Source organism: Eptesicus fuscus, chromosome 7 (assembly GCF_027574615.1).
Source record: "Eptesicus fuscus isolate TK198812 chromosome 7, DD_ASM_mEF_20220401, whole genome shotgun sequence".
NCBI lineage: Eukaryota > Metazoa > Chordata > Mammalia > Chiroptera > Vespertilionidae > Eptesicus > Eptesicus fuscus.
Genome location: NC_072479.1, coordinates 103,216,392 through 103,243,157, shown reverse-complemented (window position 1 = coordinate 103,243,157; position 26,766 = coordinate 103,216,392). Strand labels below are relative to the sequence as shown.

The 26,766-nt window shown below is 41.0% G+C and overlaps 1 protein-coding gene across 1 annotated transcript in view; it reads left to right on the top strand.

The window, feature by feature from the left end:
• SLC25A17 (solute carrier family 25 member 17) overlaps nt 1-24,489 on the top strand; it is a 37,352-nt gene extending 12,863 nt beyond the window's left edge. Inside the window, exons 2-9 of the mRNA XM_008144588.3 lie at nt 3,298-3,358; nt 5,765-5,831; nt 7,835-7,986; nt 16,944-17,060; nt 18,540-18,685; nt 18,770-18,865; nt 21,180-21,262; nt 24,043-24,489. Of these exons, the coding sequence (XP_008142810.1) occupies nt 3,298-3,358; nt 5,765-5,831; nt 7,835-7,986; nt 16,944-17,060; nt 18,540-18,685; nt 18,770-18,865; nt 21,180-21,262; nt 24,043-24,190 (870 nt within the window). The 3' untranslated portion in view covers nt 24,191-24,489. The remainder of the gene's footprint in view (nt 1-3,297; nt 3,359-5,764; nt 5,832-7,834; nt 7,987-16,943; nt 17,061-18,539; nt 18,686-18,769; nt 18,866-21,179; nt 21,263-24,042) is intronic.
• Nucleotides 24,490-26,766: the final 2,277 nt, after the last annotated feature.

Below are 26,766 nucleotides of genomic sequence, written 5' to 3'. Positions count from 1 at the left end.
TTACCAACTTGCTCTTATAGAAGTTTATCATGAAATAAGATTGAAGTAGAATAAACTGTAAAAGGTAAACATTCACAAATTTTAAATATTTTAATAATTCAAATAATTTAATATTTTAATACTTACATTGTAAAATACATTGTGACTTCTATTTCTAATTCAGGAGCTAATCAAACCTTCTCCTGAAAATTTCCCTTTATAATAAAAACTTGTATAAAATGTTCTTTAAAAAATAACTTTTAAAAAGTATTAATAAGGTGACAAGAATATAAGGAACACTCAGACTGGAGAATGAGTAAAGGCAGGATCCAGGGGCAAGGACAGCAGAAATTGCTTAACCAGATAAACATGAACTTTAGATTTGTAGCTTCCAGATATACAGGGAAGGCGAGAAAGTCTGTCTAAGATGACTTTCCCAAGGGAATCCTATCTAATAAAGAGGGAATATGCTAATTGACCCTCACACAGTCACAAAGGTGGTGGCACCCACAGCCAATAAGAAGGGAATATGCTAATTGACTGCTCTGCCCTCAAAGATGGTGGCGCCCACAGCCAATAAGGAGGGAATATGCTAATTGACTGTCCCACCATGAAAGATGGCGGCGCCCACAACCAATAAGGAGGGAATATGCTAATTGATGCCACGCCCACAAAGATAGCGGTGCCCGCAGCCACAAGATGGCGGCTCTCAGTCCCCTCAGCCCTGCTGGGGTGGCAGGCACGCGGCAAGGCCAGGCGCACCCCCAGGCGGGCCCGGCCGCTCTGCACGCCTGCCTCCAGAGTCCCCCAGGCGCCCAGCCCCCAGCCGCCCAGGGCTGGCCAGAGGTGCAGGCAAACATTGGATGGCCGCTGCCCAGATGCCCAGGGCTGGCCCGAGGCTCAGGTAACCAGGGCCAGCCAAGGCTTGCACTGCCAACAGTGGCAACAGCAGAAGTGTGATGGGACATTGCCTTCCCCTGATTACTGGGTCGCCTCCTGCCCCTGAGGGCTCCTGGACTGTGAGAGGGGGCAGGCTGGGCTGAGGAACGCCCCCTCCCTCCAGTTCATGAATTTTCATGCACCGGGCCTCTAGTATGCTATAAAGGTGAATAGGAAGTAATTTTACTTCTCCCCAGGAAAATCAGCTATCTCCAACCTTGGCACTGATTAGGGGCCGGGAGTGAGATTTTGAAACCACAAGCCCTCCCACTACTTGCATCATTTGAAAACCTTAAGCCAATAACTTAAGAGTGATTCCAGCAGGATGGAGCCAAAGTGCCTAACAGATATCCTTTCCAGAGATACTTATCTTCATGGGGCCGAAAAGAATGCCCCAAAATAAAATTCTAAGGTAGATGACCAGCTCAATCCAACTAACTAAACTCAAAGAGAAACGAGGCGCTGTGAGCAAGAAGCATGGACAAGAGCAACAGTCAGAAAGTGGAGTGCTCAGTCACAGTCTAAAAAGCTGTTTAGTGCTCTGGCCAGTTGGTTGGCGCGTCGTTATTCTGTACACCAAAGGTTGCGGGTTTGATCCTTGGTCGGGGCCATAGGAGAGGCAACCTATAAATGTTTCTCACTCACATTGATGTGTTGGGTTTTTTTCTCTCCCTCCCTTCCTCTCTAAAATCAATAAAAAAACATTTTTGGATGAGGATGAAAAAAACTATTTAGTATGTATAAGAAAGTGGAATATTTTTCAACCATAATGTAAGTGCTGTAAGAGATGTAAACAAGTGCTGTGGGAATGTAGAGGAATGAACTACCAATTAGAACCTAGTGGGCGGGGGTGAGGGGGTGGGTGATGGTAACATTTAATCTGAGTTTTGAAGAATACTAATAAGACAGTACAGTGTTCTGCCTGTCAAGCTGGCTGAGCTATTTATTTATTTAATCCTCACCAGAGAATATGTTTATTGATTTAAGAGAGAGAGAGAGAAACATCAGTGTGAGAGAGAAACATTGATCCATTACCTCCTGTTCATGCCCCAACCGAGTATGGAGCCCGAAACCTAGGTATGTGCCCTGACTGGGAATCCAATCCATGACCTTTTTGGTGTTCGGGACGGTGCTCCAACCAGCTGAGCCACCTGGCCGGAGCTGGCTGACCTATTTAAATAGATAAGAGACCTAGTAAATTTTTGTTCTTTTATATACTAGTAAAATTGGTCTAGTTTCCAGCCATTATCATGATTAGAATATTGTACTTAACCATTATTCTATCAGCAGCCTAAAACTTGATCTTCTGGCTGAGAGTATATACCACCAGTGGGCCTGCATCTGGGTTGAGAACCATAAACCTAGGAGAGATTTCATGTGTATAGTTTCATCCCTAACTATATGCTTGTTTTTATTTGTAGGATCTTAATGAATGGAAAGACTGGCTGTTGGCTTCTTTTTTTTTCCCTTGATCATTTTTTCATTGTGTTAGCTTGGATGAATTATTTATATAATTTTTAGTAAAGAGATTGTCTCTATTTTATTTAAAGCACAGCAAACAAAATTATAAAGAATAATATGATAAGCCAGTCAGAGAAAGGCAAATACCATATGATCTCACTTATATGTGGAATCTAATGAACAAAATAAAGTGATGAACAAAATAGAAACAGAGGCATAGATATTTGGAACAAATTGACAGCTGTCAGAGGGGAGCGGCAGGGGGGACTGGATGAAAGAAGGTGAAGAGATTAGTCAAAGAACATATATGCATAACCCATAGATACAGACAATAGTGTGGTGATGGCCAGAGGGAAGGGGATTGGGGACTAGGTGGAAGTGTGGGAGGGATGATTGAGACATCTGTAACAGTGTCAACAATAAAAATAAAGTAAAATAAAAATAAATAATAATTTTTTAAAAAGAACAATATGGCTCTTACACTTTTACTTTGTGGTGAATATCTTGATTGAGCATGGAGAATAGAAATAGTTATTTGTATGATTACTGGATATTTTTATTCCAGTGGATAGGAATAGCAGCTGACCTGTGAAAGATTACAAATCCATTTACCTGCTATCTTTGACAAGTGTCATAGGTTCCAAACCCTTAAGATTGTCATCTCTAGGGAACCACTACATGTTTTTTCAATATCAGAGAGATAGAAAGACATTTCTTCCAGAAAATGTAATACTTCTGTTTAGGTACATAACTATAGAAGTGTGAACAATAATAATCCCAATAGGTTAAAATGTTGTATGTGTTTGTTCACTGAAAACCTGATTTGACCCATTGTTAATAGTGAACTTTTGTTCATTTAAAAGTTATGGCTCATTGTCTTGTGATGTGTAATGCCTAACGGCTTTTCAAACGTTTCAGGGCAGCGTGACAGCAATGACAGTGTTTTTTCCTTTGGATACAGCTCGACTTCGACTTCAAGGTGAGTACCTTTTGTAGTGTCAGGAAGCAAACATATTTTCCTAGTAAGTTCTAAATTAACACAAAGATATTCTGTTTCATTAGAGATCCGTTGTCCATTTTCACTGACACTTTAAATACTCATCATCATTGTTATTTCCTAATTAACTGAGAGGGGTTCATGGATTAGTCAGCCTCAGCCATTTTCTATTCTGAGATAACCTGGTTGGGCTTGCATTAATAGTTTTGAATCATTGTGATTATTTCTAATAAGTAATATGACTTTTAAAAGGCCCAGTGGAGAGTTTTTGCTGGGGGTAGATTTTCTCAAAAGAGAAGAGAGAATAGGAAACATAGTGGAGCCAAATACTCAAACCTATGCCCAAATGTACATGAAGAGATAAGAGTAAGATGAGTTTTGAATAAACTAATTCCTATGTTAAAACCCTTCATGACGCCGAAACCGGTTTGGCTCAGTGGATAGAGCGTCGGACTGTGGACTGGAAGGTCCCAGGTTCGATTCCGGTCAAGGGCATGTACATTGGTTGCGGGCACATCCCCCAGTGGGGGGTGTGCAGGAGGCAGCTGGTCAATGTCTCTCTCTCATCGATGTTTCTAGCTCTCTATCCCTCTCCCTTCCTCTCTGTGAAAAATCAATAAAATATATTTAAAAAAAAAAAAAAAAACCCTTCATGACTACTATTTTTAATTAATTTTAGAGTCTTAGGATAGGTAATAATTTCAGCTGACTCAACTCAAAAAACAAAATATTAAAAAAATATACAGTACAGTGAAAAATTTCACTTTAGTCTGCCCCCCTTTTCCTTTTTTCTTCCCTGCAGAGAATGTCCTTATTAGTTTCTCAAATTCTTTATGGAGTAACAAGCAAATAAGAATATATATTCTTTTCTTCCTTATGCCAAAAAGCATGCTTTTCCCACTGTTCTGTACCTTGCATTTTTCACGTAGCAGCATATTTTGGATGCCTTCCAAATCAGTGCACTGGGAGCCTCTTCTACCTGCAGAATGATCCATGGTGTGGATGCACCATAACTATTTACCCCCTCCCACCCCAGCTCCCAATTGGAGATTCTTGGGTTGGTTGGTTCTTTTGTAGAATAGACTTACTCATATGCCACTGTTTCTGTAAATTCTATGAAATAAATTCCTAGAAGTGGGATTGCTGATCAAAGGGTATATAGGTACCAATGTAATTCTTTCTTGTTGGTGTTTTTGTTAATCCTCACCCGAGCACATTTTCTCCACTGATTTTTAGAGAGAGTGGAAGGGAGAGAGCACAACAAGGCTAAAACTTTGGAAACTTGAGGGGTTTTTTTTGTTTGTTTTTTAAAATATATTTTATTGATTTTTTATAGAGAGGAAGGGAGAGAGATAGAGAGTTAGAAACATCGATCAGCTGCCTCTTGCACACCCCCTACTTGGGATGTGCCCGCAACCAAGGTACATGCCCTTGACCGGAATCGAACCTAGGACCTTTCAGTCTGCAGGCTGATGCTCTATCCACTGAGCCAAACCGGTTTCGGCAAGAAACTTGAGTTTTTTTGTTTTTATTTTTATTGATTTTTAGAGAGAGAGGAAGAGAGAGAAACACTGATGTGAGAATGAGACATCGATGGGCTGCCTCTAGCACACCCCCTCCCCCTACCAGGGATCAAGCCGGCAACCTGGGCATGTGCCCTGACTGGGAATCGAACCGGCAATATTTCAGTGCACTGGACGATGCCCAACCAACTGAGCAACACTGGCCAGGCTGGAAACTTGAGGGTTTTTTTTTCTGTTTTTGGAAGCTTGAGTTTTAATCCTGACTTTGCTGCCAATTACATGTCCTTCACAGCTTTTGTTTCTACGGCCTTTTTTCTAAAAGGGAGATGATAGTTTATTTCCTCTCTATAAGATGTTAAGATAAAAATGAGAATATGTAACTTGGGGGTGGGGGGAAACAAGAGAGCCTTATAAATATAAGAAATAAATTTCTTTTTTAAAATTTTATCTTTATTGTTGAAAATATTACAGCTATCCCCTTCCTCCCCCCCCCCATTAAACCCCTTCAACCTACCCTGCCCCCCCTAAGAAATCAATTTCTTTTGTCACATCTTTTTAAAAATATATATATATATTTAATTGATTTCAGAGAGGAAAAGAGAGGGAGAGAGAGATAGAAACATCAATGATGAGAGGGAATCATTGATCAGCTGCCTCCTGCACGCCCCCCACTGGGGATCGAGCCCACAACCCAGGCATGTACCTTTGACTGGAATCGAACCTGGGACCCTTCAGTCCACAGGCCAACGCTCTATCCACTGAGCCAAACCAGCCAAGGCTTTTGTCACATCTTTTACTTTGGGTATTAGGTATTGAATTAAAATTCTGTGATCCATGAATAACAGATACATTTTTTCTCTTGTAGTTGATGAGAAAAGAAAGTCCAAAACTACACACATGGTGCTCCTGGAGATCATTAAAGAAGAAGGCCTGTGAGTACTACCGCCTTCATGTTTGTTAGAAAAGCACCTCCCTAGGAGGTTCACAGGCCCACACTCCTTTCTCTACGTTCTCATAGCCTTATTGTGTTGTGAATTTGTAATTACCTGACTTGTAAGTACAAGTCTTGTGGTTCGCCATTTTGAATCTTGATTATAGAGTCTTCCATGAAATCAATATTTTGTTTTTTGTATAGTAAACTGAAGAAGGTAACAGTTGTGTAGTTCATTCCTATCAGGTGCATCCAGATTTTGTACTTAGTTTTAACTTTTTATTTGGAAATAATTTCAAATTTACAAAAAGTTGCAAAACTTGATTATTACTAGTATATGCTTTACCCAGATTCACCTATTGTTAACACTTTTTTTTGTTTTGTCATTTGCTCATGCATTCTTTCCTCCTTTCCTCTCTCCTTCCTTTTCTCTCTGTACCACACACACACACCATACACAGATTTTTTCCAAATTATTTTAGAATACGTTTCATACATTCAAACCCTTTACCCTTATGACAAAAGTATTTTTCAATATGTTTTTATTGATTTTTAAAGAGAGAGGAAGGGAGAGGAGAGAGAAACATCGATGTAAGAGAGAAACATGGATCGATGGTTGCTTCCTGCATGTACCCCCACTGGGGATCAAGCCAGTAACCCGGGCATGTGCTCTGACTGGGAATTGAACTGGCAACCTTTTGGTGCACAGGATGACACTTAACCAACTGAGCCACACAGGGCTGCCATTGACACTTTTAAAGAATATAGTCAGCCGAAACCAGTTTGGCTCAGTGGATAGAGCATTGGCCTGCGGACTGAAGGGTCCCAGGTTCGATTCCGGTCAAGGGCATGTGCCTTCGTTGCGGGCACATCCCCGGTGGGGGGTGTGCAGGAGGCAGCTGATCGATGTTTCTCTCATCAATGTTTCTGACTCTCTATCTCTCTCCCTTCCTCTCTGTGAAAAATCAATAAAATATATTATAAAAAAGTATATAGTCAGTCTTCCTCCCACTTTTAAAAAATAAAATGCTGTTTATTTTAAGTTTGCTTCATGTTTCTTCATGATTAGATGAGGCTATGTATTCTGGGCCAGAATAATGCATAGGTGATATTGTGTCCTTCTCAGGGCGTCACATCTAGAGTCACATATTGCCCATCTGCTCTTTATTGGTTAATTATGATTTTTAAAAACATATTTTTATTAATTTCAGAGAGAAAGGGAGAGGGAGAGAGAGATAGAAACATCAATGATAAGAATCATTTATCGACTGCCTCCTACACATCCCCTACTGAGGATCATGATTCAGCCTGCAGCTGGGGCATGGGCCCTGACTGGGAATCTAACTGTGACCTCCTGGTTCAGAGGTCGATGCTCAACTACTGAGCCACACTGGCTGGGTTAATCATGATTTTTTAGATTTGAGTTAGCCACTGAATTATTTTATATTTCCTCTGTTGCAATTATAAGCACTCTCTGAGCAGTTATTTTAGTTAGTATCAATATAGACTCAGAAATTTCTGTTTTACTAGTGGTTTACAATTGATTACTATACTTTATTATTTTGGTGCTCAAATTGTTCCAGGTTTGGCCAGTGGGAATCTCTTAGTCTGGTTCCCGTACTGTTATAATATTCCCTCCTCACTTTTTTTGCACTTATATTCTATATTTACTTCATTTTAAATATTATTGCCCTGTAATAATATGTGAATGATACTGTATTAGCTAACAGCCATGAGGAAATTGTCTAGTATTACATAGTTATTTACTAAAGGAAAGCAGTAAATCAGCCGTTGAAAGTGTATTGTTTCTTTGTTGTTATTAGTGCTAGAAAAGATTTGGTTTGGGCATCCTTCAGAATGTAAGATGTGTATAGTGCAAAGTACATTGTAGTGTTGGAGTGAACTTTGAAAATATGTGAATGATGATCAGCTTTTCCTCGGACTTAACTCATTTCTAGTGGCTTTTGTCCATCATCTTTACTTTACTTATTGTTTTTTCCCTAGCCTGGCCCCATATCGAGGGTGGTTTCCAGTTATCTCCAGTCTCTGCTGCTCCAATTTTGTCTATTTCTACACTTTTAATAGCCTCAAAACAGTCTGGGTCAAAGGTCAACATTCTACTACTGGAAAAGATCTGGTGGTTGGATTTGTTGCAGGTAACAAAGTCAATTTTTGTATGTGGTATAAGATAAGGTTCCATCTTCATTCTTTTGTGTATAGATATCCAGTTTTGCTAACACATTTGTTGATGATACTGTCCTTTCCTCATTGAGTGGGTCTTGGCACCCTTGTGGAAGATCCATTGACCATACAGACAAATGTTTATTTCTGAGCTGACCTGGCTTATTTTTATCTTTTTAACCCAGAGAGGAAGATCAGTTATCCCTGTTTAGCAGCCTATACCCAGAATATATGGAAGTTAAGGTTTTTTTCCAAATAAAATGAGATTTCAATAATTTCCTTGCTTATTTTCCACACACACACACATATGTGTGTGTATATATATACACACATATATATACATACATATACACACACACATACACACACACATATGTGTGTGTGTATATATATACATATGTGTGTATATGTGTGTGTGTATATGTGTGTGTGTGTGTATATATATATATATACACACACATATATATATACTAGAGGCCCGGTGCACGAAATTCGTGCACGGAGGGGGGTTGTCCCTCAGCCCAGCCAGTACCCTCTCCAATCTGGGACCCCTCAAGGGATCGGGCCTAAACGGGCAGTCGGACATCTCTCTCACAATCCAGAAATGCTGGCTCCCAACTGCTTGCCTGCCTGCCTTCCTGATTGCCCCTAACCGCTTCTGCCTGCCAGCCTGATCACCCCCTAACCACTCTGCTGCCAGCCTGTTTGCCCCCAACTTCCCTCCTCTGCCAGCCTAGTCACCCCTAACTGCCCTCTCCTGCAGGGTTGATCACCTCCAATTGCCCTCCCTTGCAGGCCTGGTCCTTCTCAACTGCCCTCCCTTGCAGGCCGGGTGCCTCCCAACTGCCCTCTCCTGCTGGCAATCTTGTGGTGGCCATCTTGTGTCCACATGGGGGCAGGATCTTTGACCACATGGGGGCAGCTATATTGTGTGTTGCAGTGATGATCAATCTGCATAGTACTCTTTTATTAGATAGGATAGAGGTCTGGTACAGGGGTGGGTGCCAGCTGGTTTGCCCTGAAGGGTGTCCCTGATCAGGGTGGGGTTCGCTTGGGGAGTGGGGCGGCCTGAGCCAGGGGCCTGTGGTGGTTTTCAGGCCGGTCATGCACCATGGCAACGCAAGCAGAGGCCCTGGTATCTGGGATTTATTTTCCTTCTACAATTGAAACTTTGTAGCCTGGAGCAGAGCCAAGCCTGGGGCTCCCTCTGAGGCCCGAAGCCATTTGTGTTGGGGTTATAATTGAAACTTTGTTGCCTTAAGCGGGTGGGCCCGACCAGGGTGTGCGGAAAGTTTTGCTTCCCCTGTTGCCGGCGGCAACCCTGGCCTGCTCTCTCAAGCTCCATTCTGCCGCATTTGTTTGAATTTGTTTACCTTCTAAAATTGAAACTTTGTAGCTTGAGTGGAGGCTTAGGCCTGCCAGAAAGCTTGGCTTCCTCTGTTACCTAGGAAACCTTGCTCTCTGTGGCTGTAGCATCTTGGTTTGGGTTAATTTGCATACTCGCTCTGATTGGATAGTGGGCATGGTTTGTGGGCGTGGCTTGTGGGTGTGTCGGAGGTATGGTCAATTTGCATATTTGTCTATTATAAAATAGGATATATATACACACACATATATCCTATATAATAAAAGCCTAATATGCTAAGTGTCCAGTCGTCTGTTCAACCAATCAAAGCATGATATGCTAATGGTATGCTAAGGCTGCTCAACTGCTTGCTATGATGTGCACTGACCACCAGGGGGCAGACGCTCAGACCAGTAGGTTAGCTTGCTGCTGGGGTCCAGCCGATTGGGACTGAACGAGACGGGCCGGACACACCCTGGAGCCCTCCTGCGGCCCCTCCCCAGCTGGCCAACCTCCCACGTCCCTCCCCAGCCCGAATCATGCACCGGTGGGGTCCCTCGGCCTGGCCTGTGCCCTCTCACAATCCGGGACCCCTCGGGGGATGTCGGAGAGCCAGTTTCGGCCCAATCCCACAGGCCAGGCCGAGGGACCCCACTGGTGCACGAATTCATGCACCCGGCCTCTCTCTCCATATGGTATCCAGTGCAGTCACTTGTCTCCACTATTACCAAAATCCAAACCACCATAAAATCTTGACTGGATTATCTTCAGAGCCTCCTGGACTGATGTTCTGCTTTCAATTTTGTCCCCTTTAATCTATATTCAACATAACAGCCAGTGTGATCATGTTAAAACAAAAGCAAAATCATATTATTTCTCAAAGCCCTCCAGTTGCTTCCCAGAATCTTGCTCAGAGTAAAAGCCAAAGTCCTTACCTTGTCCTACAATGCACTGTAGTCAAAGACCTGGCCCTCCTATTCTTCTCTTCACTCACACCACTGCACCACACTGCCTCTTCTCTCTGAACACTCCTGGCATGCTTCTGCCTCAGGACCCATGTCCCTGCCATTTCCTCTGCCTGGTAACTGCCTGGCTCACTCCTTCACCTCCTTTAAAGTCTTTCCCCCAAAATGGCCACCATGTCTGAAATAGACACCTCAATAATCTAAAGTTTTCTCCTTAACTCTTATTCTCTAACATCTTGCATATTTTATTCATTTTACTTACAACATTAAAATGTAAGCTTCATGAGGACAGGGATTTTATTTTTATTTACTGCTCTATCGTCAGCACCTAGGACAGAGCTGATCACATACTAGACACACAATATATATTTGATGAGCAGACCATGAACGAATGACTTGTGGAAGAAAGATTGTACTTGTTCTATATTACCCAAAGGAATTGGGCCAGGATAACAGTACACATAAAGTCATTTCAGAGTTGCTAATTCATATCTTCGGTAAAAATCATTTACTAGCTAATGTCATGTCTGTTTCCAGTTGTTTAAGAAGATAGACTTAATATCAATAAAAATAACATTTTCTAACATGGCCTAGAAAAAATAGATCTTTGGGGTGAGAGTTGTCTTTTGAAACTTTCAAACATAAAGGGAATAATCACTTAGTGATTGGATTAGAACAATAGTTCTCAACTGAGGCTGATTTGACCCACATGGACCGTATGGCAAATTTCTGGAGATATTTTGGTTGTCACAACTGGGGGGGTGCTACTGGCATCTAGTGGGTAGATCAGGGATACTGCTAACCATCTTACACAATAGCACCCCTCACACACACCCAAATAAAGAATTATCTAGCCCAAAATGTCAGTAGTGTCACAGTTGAGAACCTTGGTCAAATGAGTTTCTGAAGGTAGGGAATTCCTTGGAACTTACTTTTGTGAGTTTTAAACTTCTCCTTATAACATTTTTTATATCTTAATACCTATGCATTCTTACAATAATTAGAATAGTTTTTACTTCCTTCTGTGAGCCCCTATCATTGTATTATAATCACTGTAGAAATAAGTTTCATTATTTCCAAGGAAAACTAGGAACAGTACAGGGGTGGGCAAAAGTAGGTGTACACGTTGTGAGTAGACAAAACAGAATTTATTCTTGTGTTATTATAATAGTAACCTGCATGTCTTTTTTTCATACAAACAACTGTACACCTACTTTTGCCCACCCCTACATTGTTATTCAAATTCTTCTTGAAACTTAGAAATTTATTTAATTAATTAATTTTTTTTCACAGAAGAAAACCCTTGTAAATTGATACCCTGGGGAAGAATTTGTGAAAAGAACCTTATAGATAACTTCAATGAAGAAGATACTGACCATTTTTATGCAATTGGGATTTTAAAAAATAACTTTTTGAATGCCAGTGGTGTTATCGTTGTGACAGTTCATATTACTGCCCTCCAGCCTTACCTCTCGTAAGGCAGATTTGTTCCTTTTGTGTATCTAGTTGCGTTCTTTCATAGGGAGACAATAGTTAGATTTATAGTATTGATCTGCCATTTTCTTTTCTTTTTTAATATGTATTTTATTGATTTTTAGAGAGAGAGGAAGGGAGAGGGATAGAGAGATAGAAACATCATCGATTGGCTGCCTCCTGCACACCCCTACTGGGGATCGGGAATCGAACCGTTAACCTCCTGGTTCCTGGGTTACCACTCAACAGCTGGGCCATACCAGTTGGGCGTGATCTGCCATTTTCTTATGTCAGGGGTCATTGTGCATAGCTGATTAGCACTTCATTTTTGTTTTTTCTCCTTACCATAGGAGACTCACTGCTGATAAACTATTTGTTTTGAGGATTTCAGAAGTAAATAGCTGTGTTTTAATTATTCCTTGAATCAGTGAATAATTTTAGTGAGCGGGTTCAGTTATTATTCTTCATGTCTTAATTTTGGTTCTGTTCACCTCTAAATGATTTTTAAAACAAAACAAAAAAAAAAAAAACAAAAAGAAGAAAGAAAATAGAATCATTTGAATTGGAAGAAAATCAATCTCCTATCATGACGTAGATAAAGAATTAGTACCCTGTATTCCCATCTTAGAGCTGAAGTAGCAGCCACAGCCTGGCACTAGAAAAAGACTTTTCTATACAGGCTCATAAATAAGCAGACAACATTCTTTATCCTTCAGCCTTATCCTTAATGCTTCAGTAAGAGTTGGAATCACTCATCATGACCATTTATAGTTGTTTTTCCAACTTGAAATGTTGTCCTTTGCTTGATAACATAGGGTGTAAGTTTCTAATAAAGTTTCGGATCCTCAAGTATTTTGAGTGTCTTTTCCAAGAACTCATAAAATTATAGTGTTTAAGAAATACCTCTCTATCTATTTTGGCTTAGAGGATGAACAGAGTACTTGAACTTCTCAGATAAAAAGCTTTGAAATACAAAATGTTCTTACAAGGATTTTATATTCTCTTTAAATGATGTAGTGCATTTTTGTACTTGAGATTGTCCTTAGGACCCTCTCAGTCTTTCAACTCGTGTTAATAAAGGGAATATGAAAACAGAATTTTAAATAATGGTTAAATCTTAATCTTGGCTGCCTTGCCTCTGACATGTTTTCTGTGTGCCTACCCCTTGAATAGAACATGAAGGAAATTTTGATTTCTAAAGAATTTATTTAATAGGCAACCTATTTTATTTGTTTAGAAAGGTATGTAGTGCTAGCCCTAGCTGGTTTGGCTCAGTGGATAGAGCCTTGGCCTGCGAATTGAAGAGTCTCAGGTTCAATTCTGGTCAAGGGCACATGCCTGGGTTGCAGGCTCTATACCCAGTGGGGGGCATGCAGGAGGCAGCTGATCAATGGTTCCCTCTTATCAGTGATGTTTCTATCTTTCTCTCCCTCTCTCTTCCTCTCTGAAATCAGTAAAAATATTTAAAAGAAAAAAAAGAAAAGTATGTAGTGCTAGATAGACATGAACAGAGCAAGGACAATGGGCCTGGTACAGAAACTCACCAGGACAGAAAGCCCCAGATGCCTAGCAAGGGGCAAAATTGGGAAAACAAGAACTTTGCCTCCAGGGTAATCTATCCTCCCCTAGCATATCCGTGGTCATGCAGTTTAGACCTCCTGACCTTTTCCTCCCTAAAGATAACATCCAGGCCTTAGTTGTATTTTAGCTCCAGGCCCAGAAAAGCAGCAAAACCAGACCAACAACCCCATGGCTGACCTCAGGTCCAGCTGATTGATTGGTTGGCACCACCCATGTCCTAGTGCCAGCCAATCAATCAGTGGAGACCACAACCCTGAAAGGACACACCTGGAAAGCTGCTGAATATTCTATTACCATCCTTCCCTGGGACCGCCCCTAAAATCTCCACCCTTAAAACCCTTTGGCCGGAGGGAGCCAGCCTGTGCCTTTCCCTTTCCCTCCCTTCCCGACCCTCCAAGGATCACTACCTTGTCATTCCCTTCTCCCTCTCCTTCCTCCACAGGTATGCATCCCCTAACCTCTAAGGGACCCCATGAGGCTTACATCCAGGGGAGCAATGGGCAGCGACAGCTCATCCCAGGCTAACCCCCTGAACCTGTCTCCAAGGCCCCCTTCTCTTTGACTTCTCAGTGAGCCAAAGCAGCCCAGACTAGGCTTTCCTGTTGCCTAAGTATATTTTTGCTGCCATCATCGACCCTATGTCCCCTTGGCTCCGTGCTGTGCTGTGCAGCCCTTCCCTTTGGATATCCCATCCTCCATCTCTTTTCTCTAAATAAATTAAAATTTTCTTTAATCACCGTCTGAGATGGCTATTTAGCCTGCCTGTACGTACCATCACACCATCCATGTTAATCTTTCCTGTACACTGTGCCTGCCTACAGTATCCATGGACTCTTATGATCTCTGCTTCTGAACTCTCCTGTCTTCATCTTTAAAAAAAATGCAATTTGCTCAGTAGCACTTTTTAGTCTGGTTTTGCTGGCTATTGATTTTTCTGTTAAGTGATGTGTACCATGCATTGAATAGGAATCCTATATAATAAAAGCCTAATATGCTAAGTGTCCGGTTGTCTGGTTGGCCATTCAACCAATCAAAGGGTAATATTCTAATGATATGCCAAGGCCGCTCAACCGCTTGCTATGACGTGCACTGACCACCAGGGGGCAGACAGTCGACCGGTTGACGAGTCACTATGACGTGCACTGACCACCAGGGGGCAGATGCTCTGACTGGTAGGTTAGCTTGCTGCTGGGGTCCAGCCGATTGGGACTGAGCAAGACAGGCCGAACACGTCCTGGAGCCCTCTGGCTGCCCCTCCCCTCATCCCTCCCCGACCTGATTGTGCATCGGTGGGGTCCCTTGGCCTGGCCTGCACCCTCTCGCAATCCGGGCTGAGGGACCGCCCCCTTCCCCCCCCCCCCCCCCCCCCCGCGCGAGTGCATGAATTTCGTGCACCGGGCCTCTAATACATTATTATAAAGTCTGGGCAAATAGGCATGTATTGATATTCTTTTATCTTGGCCTCTTGGGCGCTGGTGCTTTTAAAAAATGAGACCAGCAGGAATCTCTGGTTAAGACTTATTCAGATTATGATCAATGCCTAAAATGACAATGTATGAATATATTGAGTCCTAATTAATGATGGCTTCTTGGTGGAATGCCACTCTATAAAAATATGACAAATACAGCTCATAAAATTATTTGATAATGTCTTTTATTTTGAGAAATATGTTCCCATAATGCTTCCAAGAGAGCAGTAGCAAAATATTTTACTTTTGCTCTGTATGCGACAAATGAAAACAATTTTAATATCTTGGCTGTCACACAGGCTTATTCTTGGTTAGATTGTATTTTCTGTGTACAGTGGAACCTTGGTTCTCGAACTTAATTTGTTCCAGAAGGCTGTTTGAGAAACGATTTGTTCGAAAACCAGATCATTTTTTTTCATTAGAAATAATGTCAATCAAATTAATTCATTCCAGACCCTTAAATGGTTCCCTGTTTTAAACTTTCTAATGTACTGTTTAATCTATAAGCAAATACTTCTTTTCCTAAATTTATCGAACCACCCCCTACTAGCCTTAAATGACTCTCAGCACTCGTTCCAGGGGAGTTGCATCTTGCTTTTTCACATAGCATTGCCTCTGAAATTGTAACCAGCTAACTGCTTTACACTTATTCCAATCAACAACAGTTTTTCCTACCTCTTCAATAGCCTGTGATCACTGTTTTATGAGCACTTTCACACCCTTAGCAACTTCAGCACACTTGATGGCCTCTTAATGTTTTAAAATTGTGATAAGTGTACATTTTGCCATCAACAAAAGCAAACAAAACATTAAAATATTCACAGCACACTTTCCTGATTTCCTGAGATGTTCACAAAGGAGATTTAGCTGTAAACGGACTGGAATTTTCTCCTTTGTTTGTGGCCTGAGAGATGTTTTTGTCATGCTGATGTGTCCGCATGAAAGGGTTGTCAGGTTGAGAACTGAAGTTCTGTTAGAAAACTGAGACCTTTTTTCCTATGAACAACTTGGTCAAGAACCAAATTGTTCGAGATGGGAGACATTCGAGAACCAAGGTTTGACTGTAGTATGTTTTGAGATTCCTTAAATCAAAACCTTCTTTCTTCTATTGTGTTTAAGTGACTTTTAGTAAATGAAATTTCTCTTGCTTAGGATTGCAGCTCTTGATTCTTCACAGCATGACTAGGGCCAGAGATAGCTCCATGTATGGTCGTTTGCTGAGTTTGTTCATAGGTTCATTTGTTCAATATTTATTTGACAAATATTTATAAAGTATATACTGTGTGTCAGGCACTTTGTTACAACTCTGTTTTGTTGTTTTTTAATCATTTCAGGACTGATGAGGAATATATTAATATCTCAAGATGGTGTTAAATTGGCATCATGTGTTTTCAAAAAGAAGCATCTGAATCATTGTATTGTTCCACACTGAGGCAACCTTGGGGGGCCATGATCCCCATTCTTAAGCTTGTAAGGATCATGATGCTTGCAAAGCTGTTTCAGGTGTTTTATGACAGTTCATAATGACTGCTTGCTGCCTGCCTGTCCTAATCCCCTCAGTGATGAGGAACTCTTTTGTAATCATCTAGTCCCTGTCGAAGCACTTTCCAATGTCACCACTTGTCACCCATTATACCAGATCTATACTCACTTAAAACCATGTAAGCTACTTATGAGAGAATTGTTAATTGTGTGTTTTATCTGATGTTGTCATGGACTTAGCATGTGATCAATAAACCACTGGTCTCTTAAAGCTGTTTTTGAAAAATTGTATTTAAAACTATATCAAAATTGCTACTTTAGATGCTATATAAATTGACAGATTACCTCCTGTTACACAAATAAGGAAACTTACCACTCATTTCATGAGGAGAGGTACTACTGCCAGCCATTTTGCCATCAGCAAGTCTTCTGAATTGCTTCTAACAATAGTGGCTTGTGATGTACCCTCGCACAAAGAGACACTGTACCTTGGGTCTCCTAGTAGGTCAGTGGCAGAAGAATAAATGAAACATTGGTATGTAGCTTCAATATAAGACAGCAAAGCTCAAAAGGTTACGTTTTGCTTACTCTTTGTCTCTCCCTCTTTCTTTTTAAAGGAGTGGTGAATGTGTTGCTGACAACTCCACTCTGGGTGGTAAACACCAGACTAAAGCTGCAAGGGGCAAAATTTAGGAATGAAGACATTGTACCAACCAACTACAAAGGTATTATTGGTAAGTGTGTCTGTGAGTTTCTATTTAAGGGTTTTCTTTGTATTTGGAATTTATTGCCACAATAATTCTAAATAATAAAAGGCTAATGTACAAATCAACTGAACGGCGGAATGACCAGTCGCTATGACGCGCACTGACCACCAGGGGGCAGATGCTCAACGCAGGAGCTGCCCCCTGATGGTCAGTGCACTCCCACAGGGGGAGCACCACTCAGCCAGAAGCCAGGCTCATGGCTAGCGAGTGCAGCAGCAGTGGCGGGAGCCTCTCCCACATCCTCGGCAGCGCTAAGCCGTTAGTCAGACATCCCTCGAGGGCTCCTGGACTGCGAGAGGGCGCAGGCTGGGCTGGAGGACCCCCTCCCACCATGTGCAATAATTTCATGCACCGGGCCTCTAGTCTTATATTAAAGACAACCTCAAATCTCAACATTCAATAGTAAGCATTTGTTTAGTTTAGCTCATGTGTCTTAGAATTGACAGGGATTTGACTCCTCTAGGCCAACCCCAGCCTGGGAGTCTCAGCTCCATGTGTCTCATCACCTTCCTGGCACCAGCTTGAGCATATTCTTCTCTTGGTAATGGTGATACACAAGAGGACACACCCAGTCGTACCTTTTTGAATCTTGACTGCTAACATCCTGTTGACCAAAACATATTACATGGCCAAGCTCAAAGCCATGGGGTAGAGAAGTAACTACTACCTTGGAGTGTGGGTGGGAGGGGTTGAGTATATCTGAAGAATAATTTACTGTACTTTTTTCCCTAGTGTTAGCTTTAGATAAAGATACCACATTAATGTCTGCTATCCATGAGCTTCTGCATTCTAACAGTATCACACTGCCAGGCTCTCCTTTCCTGTGTTTGCAATGACAGTGATTTTCTTATAAGTCAGTCCTATAAAATGGACTCCAAGGAACTATGTTATCATTTGTTTTACTGGCCTTTTTTTGTGAAACACATAGGCTATCACTTCACAATTCTCTATAATACAGAGTTTCCAGAGTTGGTGATTACTTAGGAAAACTTGACATTCTGACTCCAGATTATCAAAAGTTCCCTGATTGAAGTTGTCTCTCAATAACTTGGTGACTGTCAGTATCTGATAATTATCAAAAAGTAGTTAACTGATGAACTTGCCCCTAAAATATTACAAGAAGGAAATCTTTTTTTAAAAAAAAATATTGTTTTTATTAATTTCAGAGAGGAAGGGAGACGGAGAGAGAGATAGAAACATCAGTGATGAGAGAGAATCATTGATCGGCTACCTCCTGCACTCCCCATTGGGGATTGAGCCCACAACCTGGGCGTATACCCTGACTGGGAATTGAACCATGACCTCCTGGTTCATAGGTCAACACTCAACCACTGAGCCATGCCAGCTGGGCAAGAAGGAAATCTTGATAGAACCGTTTGAACAGAATTCGCCTTGTCTTCTCTAGTTATGGGATTGTCATCAGATTGTCCTTGATTTCTTGCGTAGATGCTTTTCAGCAGATCATTCGAGATGAAGGAATCTTGTCTTTATGGAATGGCACGTTTCCCTCCTTGCTGCTGGTTTTCAATCCTGCCATCCAGTTCATGTTCTATGAAGGTTTAAAACGGCAACTTTTAAAGAAACGAATGAAGGTAATACTGATTTTGGAAGCAGCAAACAGTAATCTCCTGTTCTTATTGTTTAGATTGAATGATTCATCTTTCTTTGCTTTCCAGCTTTCTTCATTGGATGTGTTCATCATTGGTGCAGTAGCCAAAGCGATTGCCACCACAGTTACCTATCCCATGCAGACAGTACAGTCGATTCTGAGGGTGAGTGCTGGGGTTCTTCCTGCATTTAGTCAAACAGCATTCTAAAATACATGGTTTCTGTTTAAAGCAAGTTAAGCATTCCTCATTCGTTTTCCCATTTGTCTTATATTCTGCTAACCAGGCTGGCTGCCACTTGGTGTCCTATTTGACTTGGAACGAAGTTTACATTTGCAATTTCTTAAGTAACAATAGTGTCTCAGAAAACCCAAATGTAGAGGAAGGTTCTTGACTCAGGAAAGTGTAAGTTTGCATCCTTCTCCTTCAAGAGAAGGTGCCCTAGGGCAAATTATCCTTTACAAAATCAGAGGTTGATTCCTGTAGTTTATTTTAGAGGAATTAATGGTTTTGCTTTTTTTTTTTTTACTGCTCCACTCAACAAAAGAGACATTTTATTGAGGCCCCAGGGTCACAGTTCAGCCGGAAGGGTGCCCTGTTGTCCCGAGGAGGTGGTGGAGGGGCCTTATTTAACTTCTTGGGGCGCAGGTTGTTGGTGTGGCCACCCTTCTTCTTCTTCTTTTTTTTTTTTTCACCCTTCTTCTTTCAACAGTTGACAGCACAGGGGTGCAGGCAGGTGTAATCTTGTCACAATTACACTTCTAGGCTAGCTGGCGGAGGGAGGATTCGATGATGTCACCCCTCAAACAAAGCACCAAGTGCAGGGTGGACTCTGAATATTGTAGTCTAAGAGAATGTGGCCATCCGCCAGTGGTTTGCCTGCAAACATCAGACACTGCTGGTCAGGCAGGATGCCCTCCTCGTTTTGGATTTAGCTTTGACATTCTCAATGGTGTCACTGGGCTCAACCTCAAGGGTGATGATCTTACCAGTCAGGGTCTTCACAAGGTTTGCATCTCTGCATCTGCTAATGGTTTTGCTTTTTTGGACACTTTCAAATTTCTGGGTTATTCATCGAAATGTTTATTAAGTGCCCACTCCGTGTGAAGATCTGGGTACACATGGCGAATAAAATAGTCATAATCCCTGCCTCCACGGAGGTAATTGAGAAGAGAATGAACAAGTAAATAAGCAAAATAAATACAAACTGAGAACATAACTACAAAGAAAGTAAGCAGCATTCTGTGACTTGGTGGAGAGGTGCTTGTTGGGGATCTCCTTACATAGGATGGTTGGGATGGGTTCCTCAGAGGAGGCATTGGCAAGACTTAAAGTGAGATAAGGATCCAGCTATGTGAAGAACATTGTAGGTAGAGGGAACATGATGTGCTAAGAGTTTGGTGAATCCTAGGAACCGAAAGGCCACTGTGGGTGGAGAATGGCTCAGGATGAGATTGGAAAAGTAGCAGGGAAGGTCTAGAGTTTACTCGCAATTCGTGGGAAGCCTTTGAAGGGTTTTACACTAGGGAGTAATGTGTTCTGATTTACACTTCTAGATCAGTGTGGCTATTCTGATGAATTGGTCAGAGGCTAAGAGAAAAGGGGGCTAGGAATCAGGTAAGAGGCCATTTCAGCAATACAGGTGAGAGGTGATGGTGGCAGTGGAGAGGAGAGAGGAGATATGGAAAGAGTTATGATCTGGCCCAGCGGGCATAGCTCAGTGGTTGAGTGTCGACCTATGAACCAGGAGGTTACGGTTCGATTCCTGGTCAGAGCATATGCCCGGGTTGCGGGCTCGATCCCCAGTGTGGGGTGTGCAGAAGGCAGCCGATCAATGATTCTCATCATTGATGTTTCTATCTCTCTCAAATCAATAAAAATATGTTTTTTTTTAAAAAGAGTTATGGTCTGTTTTAGAGTAAAAAAATTCAAAGAACTCATCGATGGATAAAATGGCGGTAGTAGTGAGAGTATGTCAGTTCAAAAAATTATAACCTCTTAAAAGTATTTTTACTAATGTACTATTTAAAACTTAGTACTTAATATAAAGGAATTCAGTCGCATTCAAATAATGTATTTTGACTTTATCATATAAACATAACAATGTGAAAAGCTTAAACTTTAGTGGTTCTAACTGATTAGTATTTATCAGAACGTCTTAAAGGACTGGAAGTTAAGCCATACATACCATCAATATTTATATCTTCATCGTGGGCGTGTATTTTTTCTTTTGAGGTAGAATTTTCCCCATGATTCTCTGTAAAGTGAAAATTCTCTTGCTTGCTTCATTGAAACATATTTCTTGTTTTCACTTATTTCACTGAAACATAGAGGATTAATTAAATCTACATACTAATTGGATATTTTTATTACTGTATGGTGTGTAAGACATCACTCCCAACAGAATTTACTCTGCAGGTACAAAATAAGATAAAGAAAGCAGAACTACACAGTCTTTTTTTTTTTCCTCCTTCCCCAGTTTGGACGTCACAGACTCAACCCAGAAAACAGAACATTGGGGAGTCTTCGCAATGTTCTCTATCTTCTTCACCAGCGAGTAAGGTGCGTTTTCCACAGCCCCCTCTGCTGGGGAGCGGCTGGATTTGCTGACCTTGCCCTACTGCCTTTTTAGTGGCAGCCTGGAAACCTCTCCCTTGGATTCTGTGCGCAGACATTTCTCATTTTGGTGCAATATGACAGAACTTTAGAAAATTAGGGAAAGTTCAGGTCCTTGTACTTTGTTATAAATATGCAGAACTCCTGTATAACGGGAACCCTCCAAAATCTAATATACTGTTCTGCTTGAGTGGCATATCCTGTGATCTCTCTCAGAGATAGAAATAAGTAGGAATTATAGAGCAGTAGTCATAGTAAGGAAGGAAGCGGGCAGTAGGGAGAGTAATAACACTTATAATTATGATAGTAATGATGGTAAGAGTAACTAACATTTTTGAGTGTTTGCTTTGTGGCAGACACTGATCTTGATGCTTTATGTGGGCAATATCACTTAATCCGAACAGTAGTCCTGTGAGGCATGTACTTTCGTCATTTCCTTGTTTTGTTTCAAGAAACTGATCCTTAGGGACATCAAATAAGGCAGGAGCCTCCTTTGAAAGAGGAAGTGGGAATATAGCTTGGCATTTGGAAAGCAGCTTGGCATTTTCTTAAAAAGTTAGACACACTTCCCATAGGACCCAGCCATTCCACCCGAGGGACATGAAATGTGTCTGCACAAAAACTTGTACACAATGTTAATAGCAGCTTTATTTGTAAGAGTCAAAAACTGGAAACAACTCAAACGTTCATCGTCGGGTGAATAGATACATAAATTGTGATATTTCTATATAATGGCATACTGAGAAATAAAAAAGTAGGAATTATTGATTCATGCAGCAACATGGATGAATCTCAAAATAATTATGCCGAGTGAAAGCAGTCAGACATGATTCTACTTATATAAAACTTAGAAAATGCAGATCCGTAGTGACAGAAAGCAGATCAGTAGTTACCTGGGGCCGGGGTAGGAGGAGGGAGGGAATGATTACAAAGAGACCTGAGGATACTTGGGGGGTGATGATATGTTCACTATCTTGAATGTAGTGATGGTTTTGTGGGTATGTACATCAGTCAAAACTCATCATAACTTCTGTCCGACTTGGCTACAACTCTGAGGTTCCCATTCCTCCATCCTCCTGGCATTTAATTATTTGCTAGAGTGTCTCACAGATCTCGGGAAACATTCATGTTACCATTTTATTAAAGGATGTCATGATACACGAACAGCCAGATGAAGAGCTGCACAGTGTGAGGTCTGGGAAGGTCCTATCACAGGAGCATCTGTGCCCATGGAGTTGGCGTGCATCACCCTTCCGGGGCCTGGATGTGTTCACCCACCTGAGAGCTCTTTGAACCCCATACTGTTGGGTTTTATGAAGGTTTCATCATGTGGGCACAATCTGTCAACTCTTTGTCTGGCTCTCTCCCCTTTCTGGAGGATGGAGGTAGGGGAATTCCAAGCTTCTGATCATGGCTTACCCCCCCCACACACACACACACACACACACACACACACACACACAACACCCCCTCCTGCGCCATCCAGGAGCCCACCAAGAGTCATCTCATTACAATAGGAGACACTGCAATTACCCAGGATATTCTGATATTTAGAAACTCTGTCAGGATCCGGGGTCAGAGACCAAATATTAGAACAAGAGATGATCCTGTTGCTCTTATCACTCAAGTAATCACAAGGGTTTTAGGAGCTCTCTGTGCCAGGAACCAGGGACAGAGACCAATATACATACTTTCTGTTATCTCACAGCAGACTTCACCTTGAGCAACACTGAAGTGGACTTTCTTGGGGGAACATAATTCACGTTAATTAATGAACTAGCAATTCATTCGACAAGGCTTTTCATTGCTATTTATCACATGATTTGCCCCAAATCATAGGTTTTCACACTTAGCAATTAAAATATAGAATAGCTTGTGCATGGAGAACTTGATCACCTGTACTATCTCCGTGTTCATGCTGTATATAGGCCTGGAGTTGCTGATGAACTAGCTTATGAGATCAGTTCACTCTCAGCATGCAGGAGCTGTGGAGAAATCATTTACTCTGAGCTTTTGGTTTTAGCTGAAGCAGTCTTCTCTGTGGTTAGAGCAGTGGTTCTAAATGGCTGGTCTCCACCTGGGAATTTATTAGAAATGCAGATTCTTGAGTTCCATCCCAGGCTTAATAAATCAGAAACTCTGGGGATGTGACCCAGCAGTCTGTGGTTTAATAAGACCTTCAGGTGATTCTGATGTAGTACGCTAACTTTGAGAACCCCTGCGTTAGAAGACCAAATGTATAGGAAGACTGAAAAACAGGTAGCTTTCACTTTTGTCATTTTGCCTAGTTCTATTGAGGCTAAAATGATCTAAAACAATTTGCAGTTTTCCTACCATTTAAGGACTATTAAGTTGAAATAACTGAGTTGGGAGAGTGTTAAAGATCTAAAAGTTCTTAGAACTCAGATCTTGGCATTGAGATGGTTTTAGGATTTGCATCCTATCTGGGATATTGTCAGCATTCTGCTAATTAATGGTGATTATAAAGACAAAAGGATTGGTGGCTCATGAATACTGAACTTTAATCGGTCTTCAAGTGCCTTGACAGATAATAAATAGTTTGACAACAGAAGTCTGTTACTATCTAAAACTTCCATTGCTTGTTTTAATCCTGAAGATAAACCTTTGCAAAGTCGCCATCAAAGTAGCGACTGTTTCTTTGATGCAGAAGTTGACTTTTATAAAGAAAATCTCTTATTTTATGTTTCGAACTTCTTTCCTTTTAGGAGATTTGGAATAATAGGACTCTACAAAGGACTTGAAGCCAAACTGCTACAGACAGTCCTCACTGCTGCTCTCATGTTCCTTGTGTATGAGAAACTGGTGGCTGCCACCTTCACAGTTATGGGGCTGAAGAGTGGACCCAAGCACTGAGACACCTTACCCTGCAGAGCGCGGACAGGTGCTCAAGATGGGAGTTTCTTTCTGTTTGAAGAGAAGTGATTCTTTTTTTTACTTTTGCTCTTTCCACCGTGAATTTTTACCCTCGTTGGCTTTAAATGTATTTAAGCGTAAACATAGAGGACAGCCAACTTAATTTTTATGATGATTGGTTGAATTTTGTGGGGGAGGTTGGACTGGTGGTTATATGAAGAGAAAGCATTATTGAAAACCTAAAATTAAAAGTTTGTGGATTGATTAGTTTTCTTAATGGACTATTAAGAAAGAATGGACCATTGCTCTCATGTGTAATCTTTTCTAGTTAAAGTATTTCTTAAATTTACCAACTGTTCTCTTTTCCTGACCTCTCCCCCAGGTTCTAGAACAAATTTTATGCCATGAAATTCTCCTCATATGTCTTTTATGTCTTAATCTTGTTATTTTCCTCACTGAAAATAATATGACTATGTCATGAGAGCATGATTTTATTTTTGTTGGATTTTTTTCTGCTTAAGGAAAGGTGTCTTCTTTAGTACATGAGCTATTTATTTTGTGGGAGAAATTAAAATTATGAATCCCAAATGATTCTCTTATAAACTATTTGTAAACATCACTTATTCATTAGTATTTGACGTAATTTTAAAATATTTATTTTGAATCAACTCTTTGATTACGAAAGGCTTGAAGTGTTAGGTTTATCCAAACACGCCTCAATCAAGTCAAGCCCCAATAAATTGTCAGCACCTTTATTAAGATATTACATTGAATTGACAACTACCTGGTAAAGATCACAGAAAAGGGGAAGGGAGCCTTGTTTAGGCTCTGGAATATTATCTCCCTTATCAAACTCTTGGAGGAGGCTGTATTTTTTTTTTTTTACAATAAACATATGATTGAGATTATTTCTATTGGGAAACATTCCTTAGAGTCCTGCTACTCAAAGTGTGGTGTGTCAAGCAGCAGTATTGAGAGCTGGTTGGACATGCAGGCCCAGATCTTCTGAATTATAGTCTGCATTTTAACAAGATGGACAGGTGATTCATACTCACATTAAAGTTGCAGAGACCTTAGCACACCTGACCCAGCAGAGGATATGATTGTTTTCAATTATGGAAACCAAGACAAAGATTGTTCTCAAAGGAAAGATGGACTAATGTATTAAAACAACCTCTGGAAAAACCGGGAGTCCTATGTCATTTACTTTTCCCTCATAGCACAGGTTAAGGTGGCTTGTAGTATGTAGCTAGGACGGAATTAGACATCTCAAGCCACTCAAGAAACAAACTCTTCACATTAGTAAACTAGCTTTTTGGGTTCCTGTGACTTAATTTTTATCCCTATAATAAAATGACAGGCTTTTTATGTATAAATAAATATAATTCAGTCAGAGAGAGTAATAATGAAGTATCTGTGGACTGTGGTATTTAGTTCCATTTTGAGAGGAGACATTTCTTTCTGTTATTTTTCCTCTGACCACGTTGGTAATTTCAAAATATGTGATTATCAAACTAGTAATAATTGAAAAACCATTGTGTTGGTCTAGAAAACAAGAATTGGGAGGAGCTACTAACTGGGGACTAGACTGAATACTCATCCTCTATTTAAAACAGAATGGTAGGCAGAATTGGCCCATTACTACTTTTTATTTTACTTAAGGTTTGTGAGTATCTGTGGTGGGGCTTGGGTGGGAAGCACAGAATTGATTTTGATTTTTATGCAGGAGAAGAATGATGATAAAGGTGCCATGTGTACTTTTGTTTTTGTTTTAATTATACAGTTCACGTTGGAACTTGAATTTTGAGCTCAGGTATTGTGAAATGGTATGTTTGCATAATTTCCAAGGCAAATTATATAGTTACTAGAGGCCCCGTGCACGACATTTGTGCACTCAGAGGGGGGTCCCTTCAGCCCAGCCTACGCCCTTTCACAGTCTGGGAGACCTCAGGCAGATGTCCGACTGATGGATTAGGCCCGCTCCCCGTGGTGACCAGGCCTAAGCCGTCAATCAGACATCCTTAGCGCTGCTGTGGAGGAGGGCCGCTTCGCTCGCCAGCTGTCAGCCTGGCTTGTGGCTGAGGGGCACTCCCCCTATGGGAACGCACTGACCACTAGGGGGCAGCTCCTTCATGGAGTGTCTGCCCCCTGGTGGTCAGTGCGTGTCAGAGCAACCAGTCGTACCACTGTTCGGACTATTTGCATATTACCCTTTTATTATATAGGATATTAAGTTTTTATGATGTGAGAATGTATTTGATGTTTTTTTCTGATTTTGTGAGGGAACAACTTAATACTGAGGTTTTATGTTCCCTTATAGACTCACTAATTGAAACTTAGGTAATGACTTGCCCAGTTTTATAGTCTTTGATTAATAAGGTATTTGAGAAAACTAGATTTGGGAAATTGAAATTTTTCTTTTCGATTCTTTATGCAGTTTCTCTAGAGTGTGAGCATTAAGAACCTTAGAGATTATATAAGTGTCACTGCAGTAGAAAATTTAATATCTGTAAGTATTTAATCTGGGTTTTGAATTGACATGAAAATGCTACCCATGTCTATTTTACAGTTGTTTG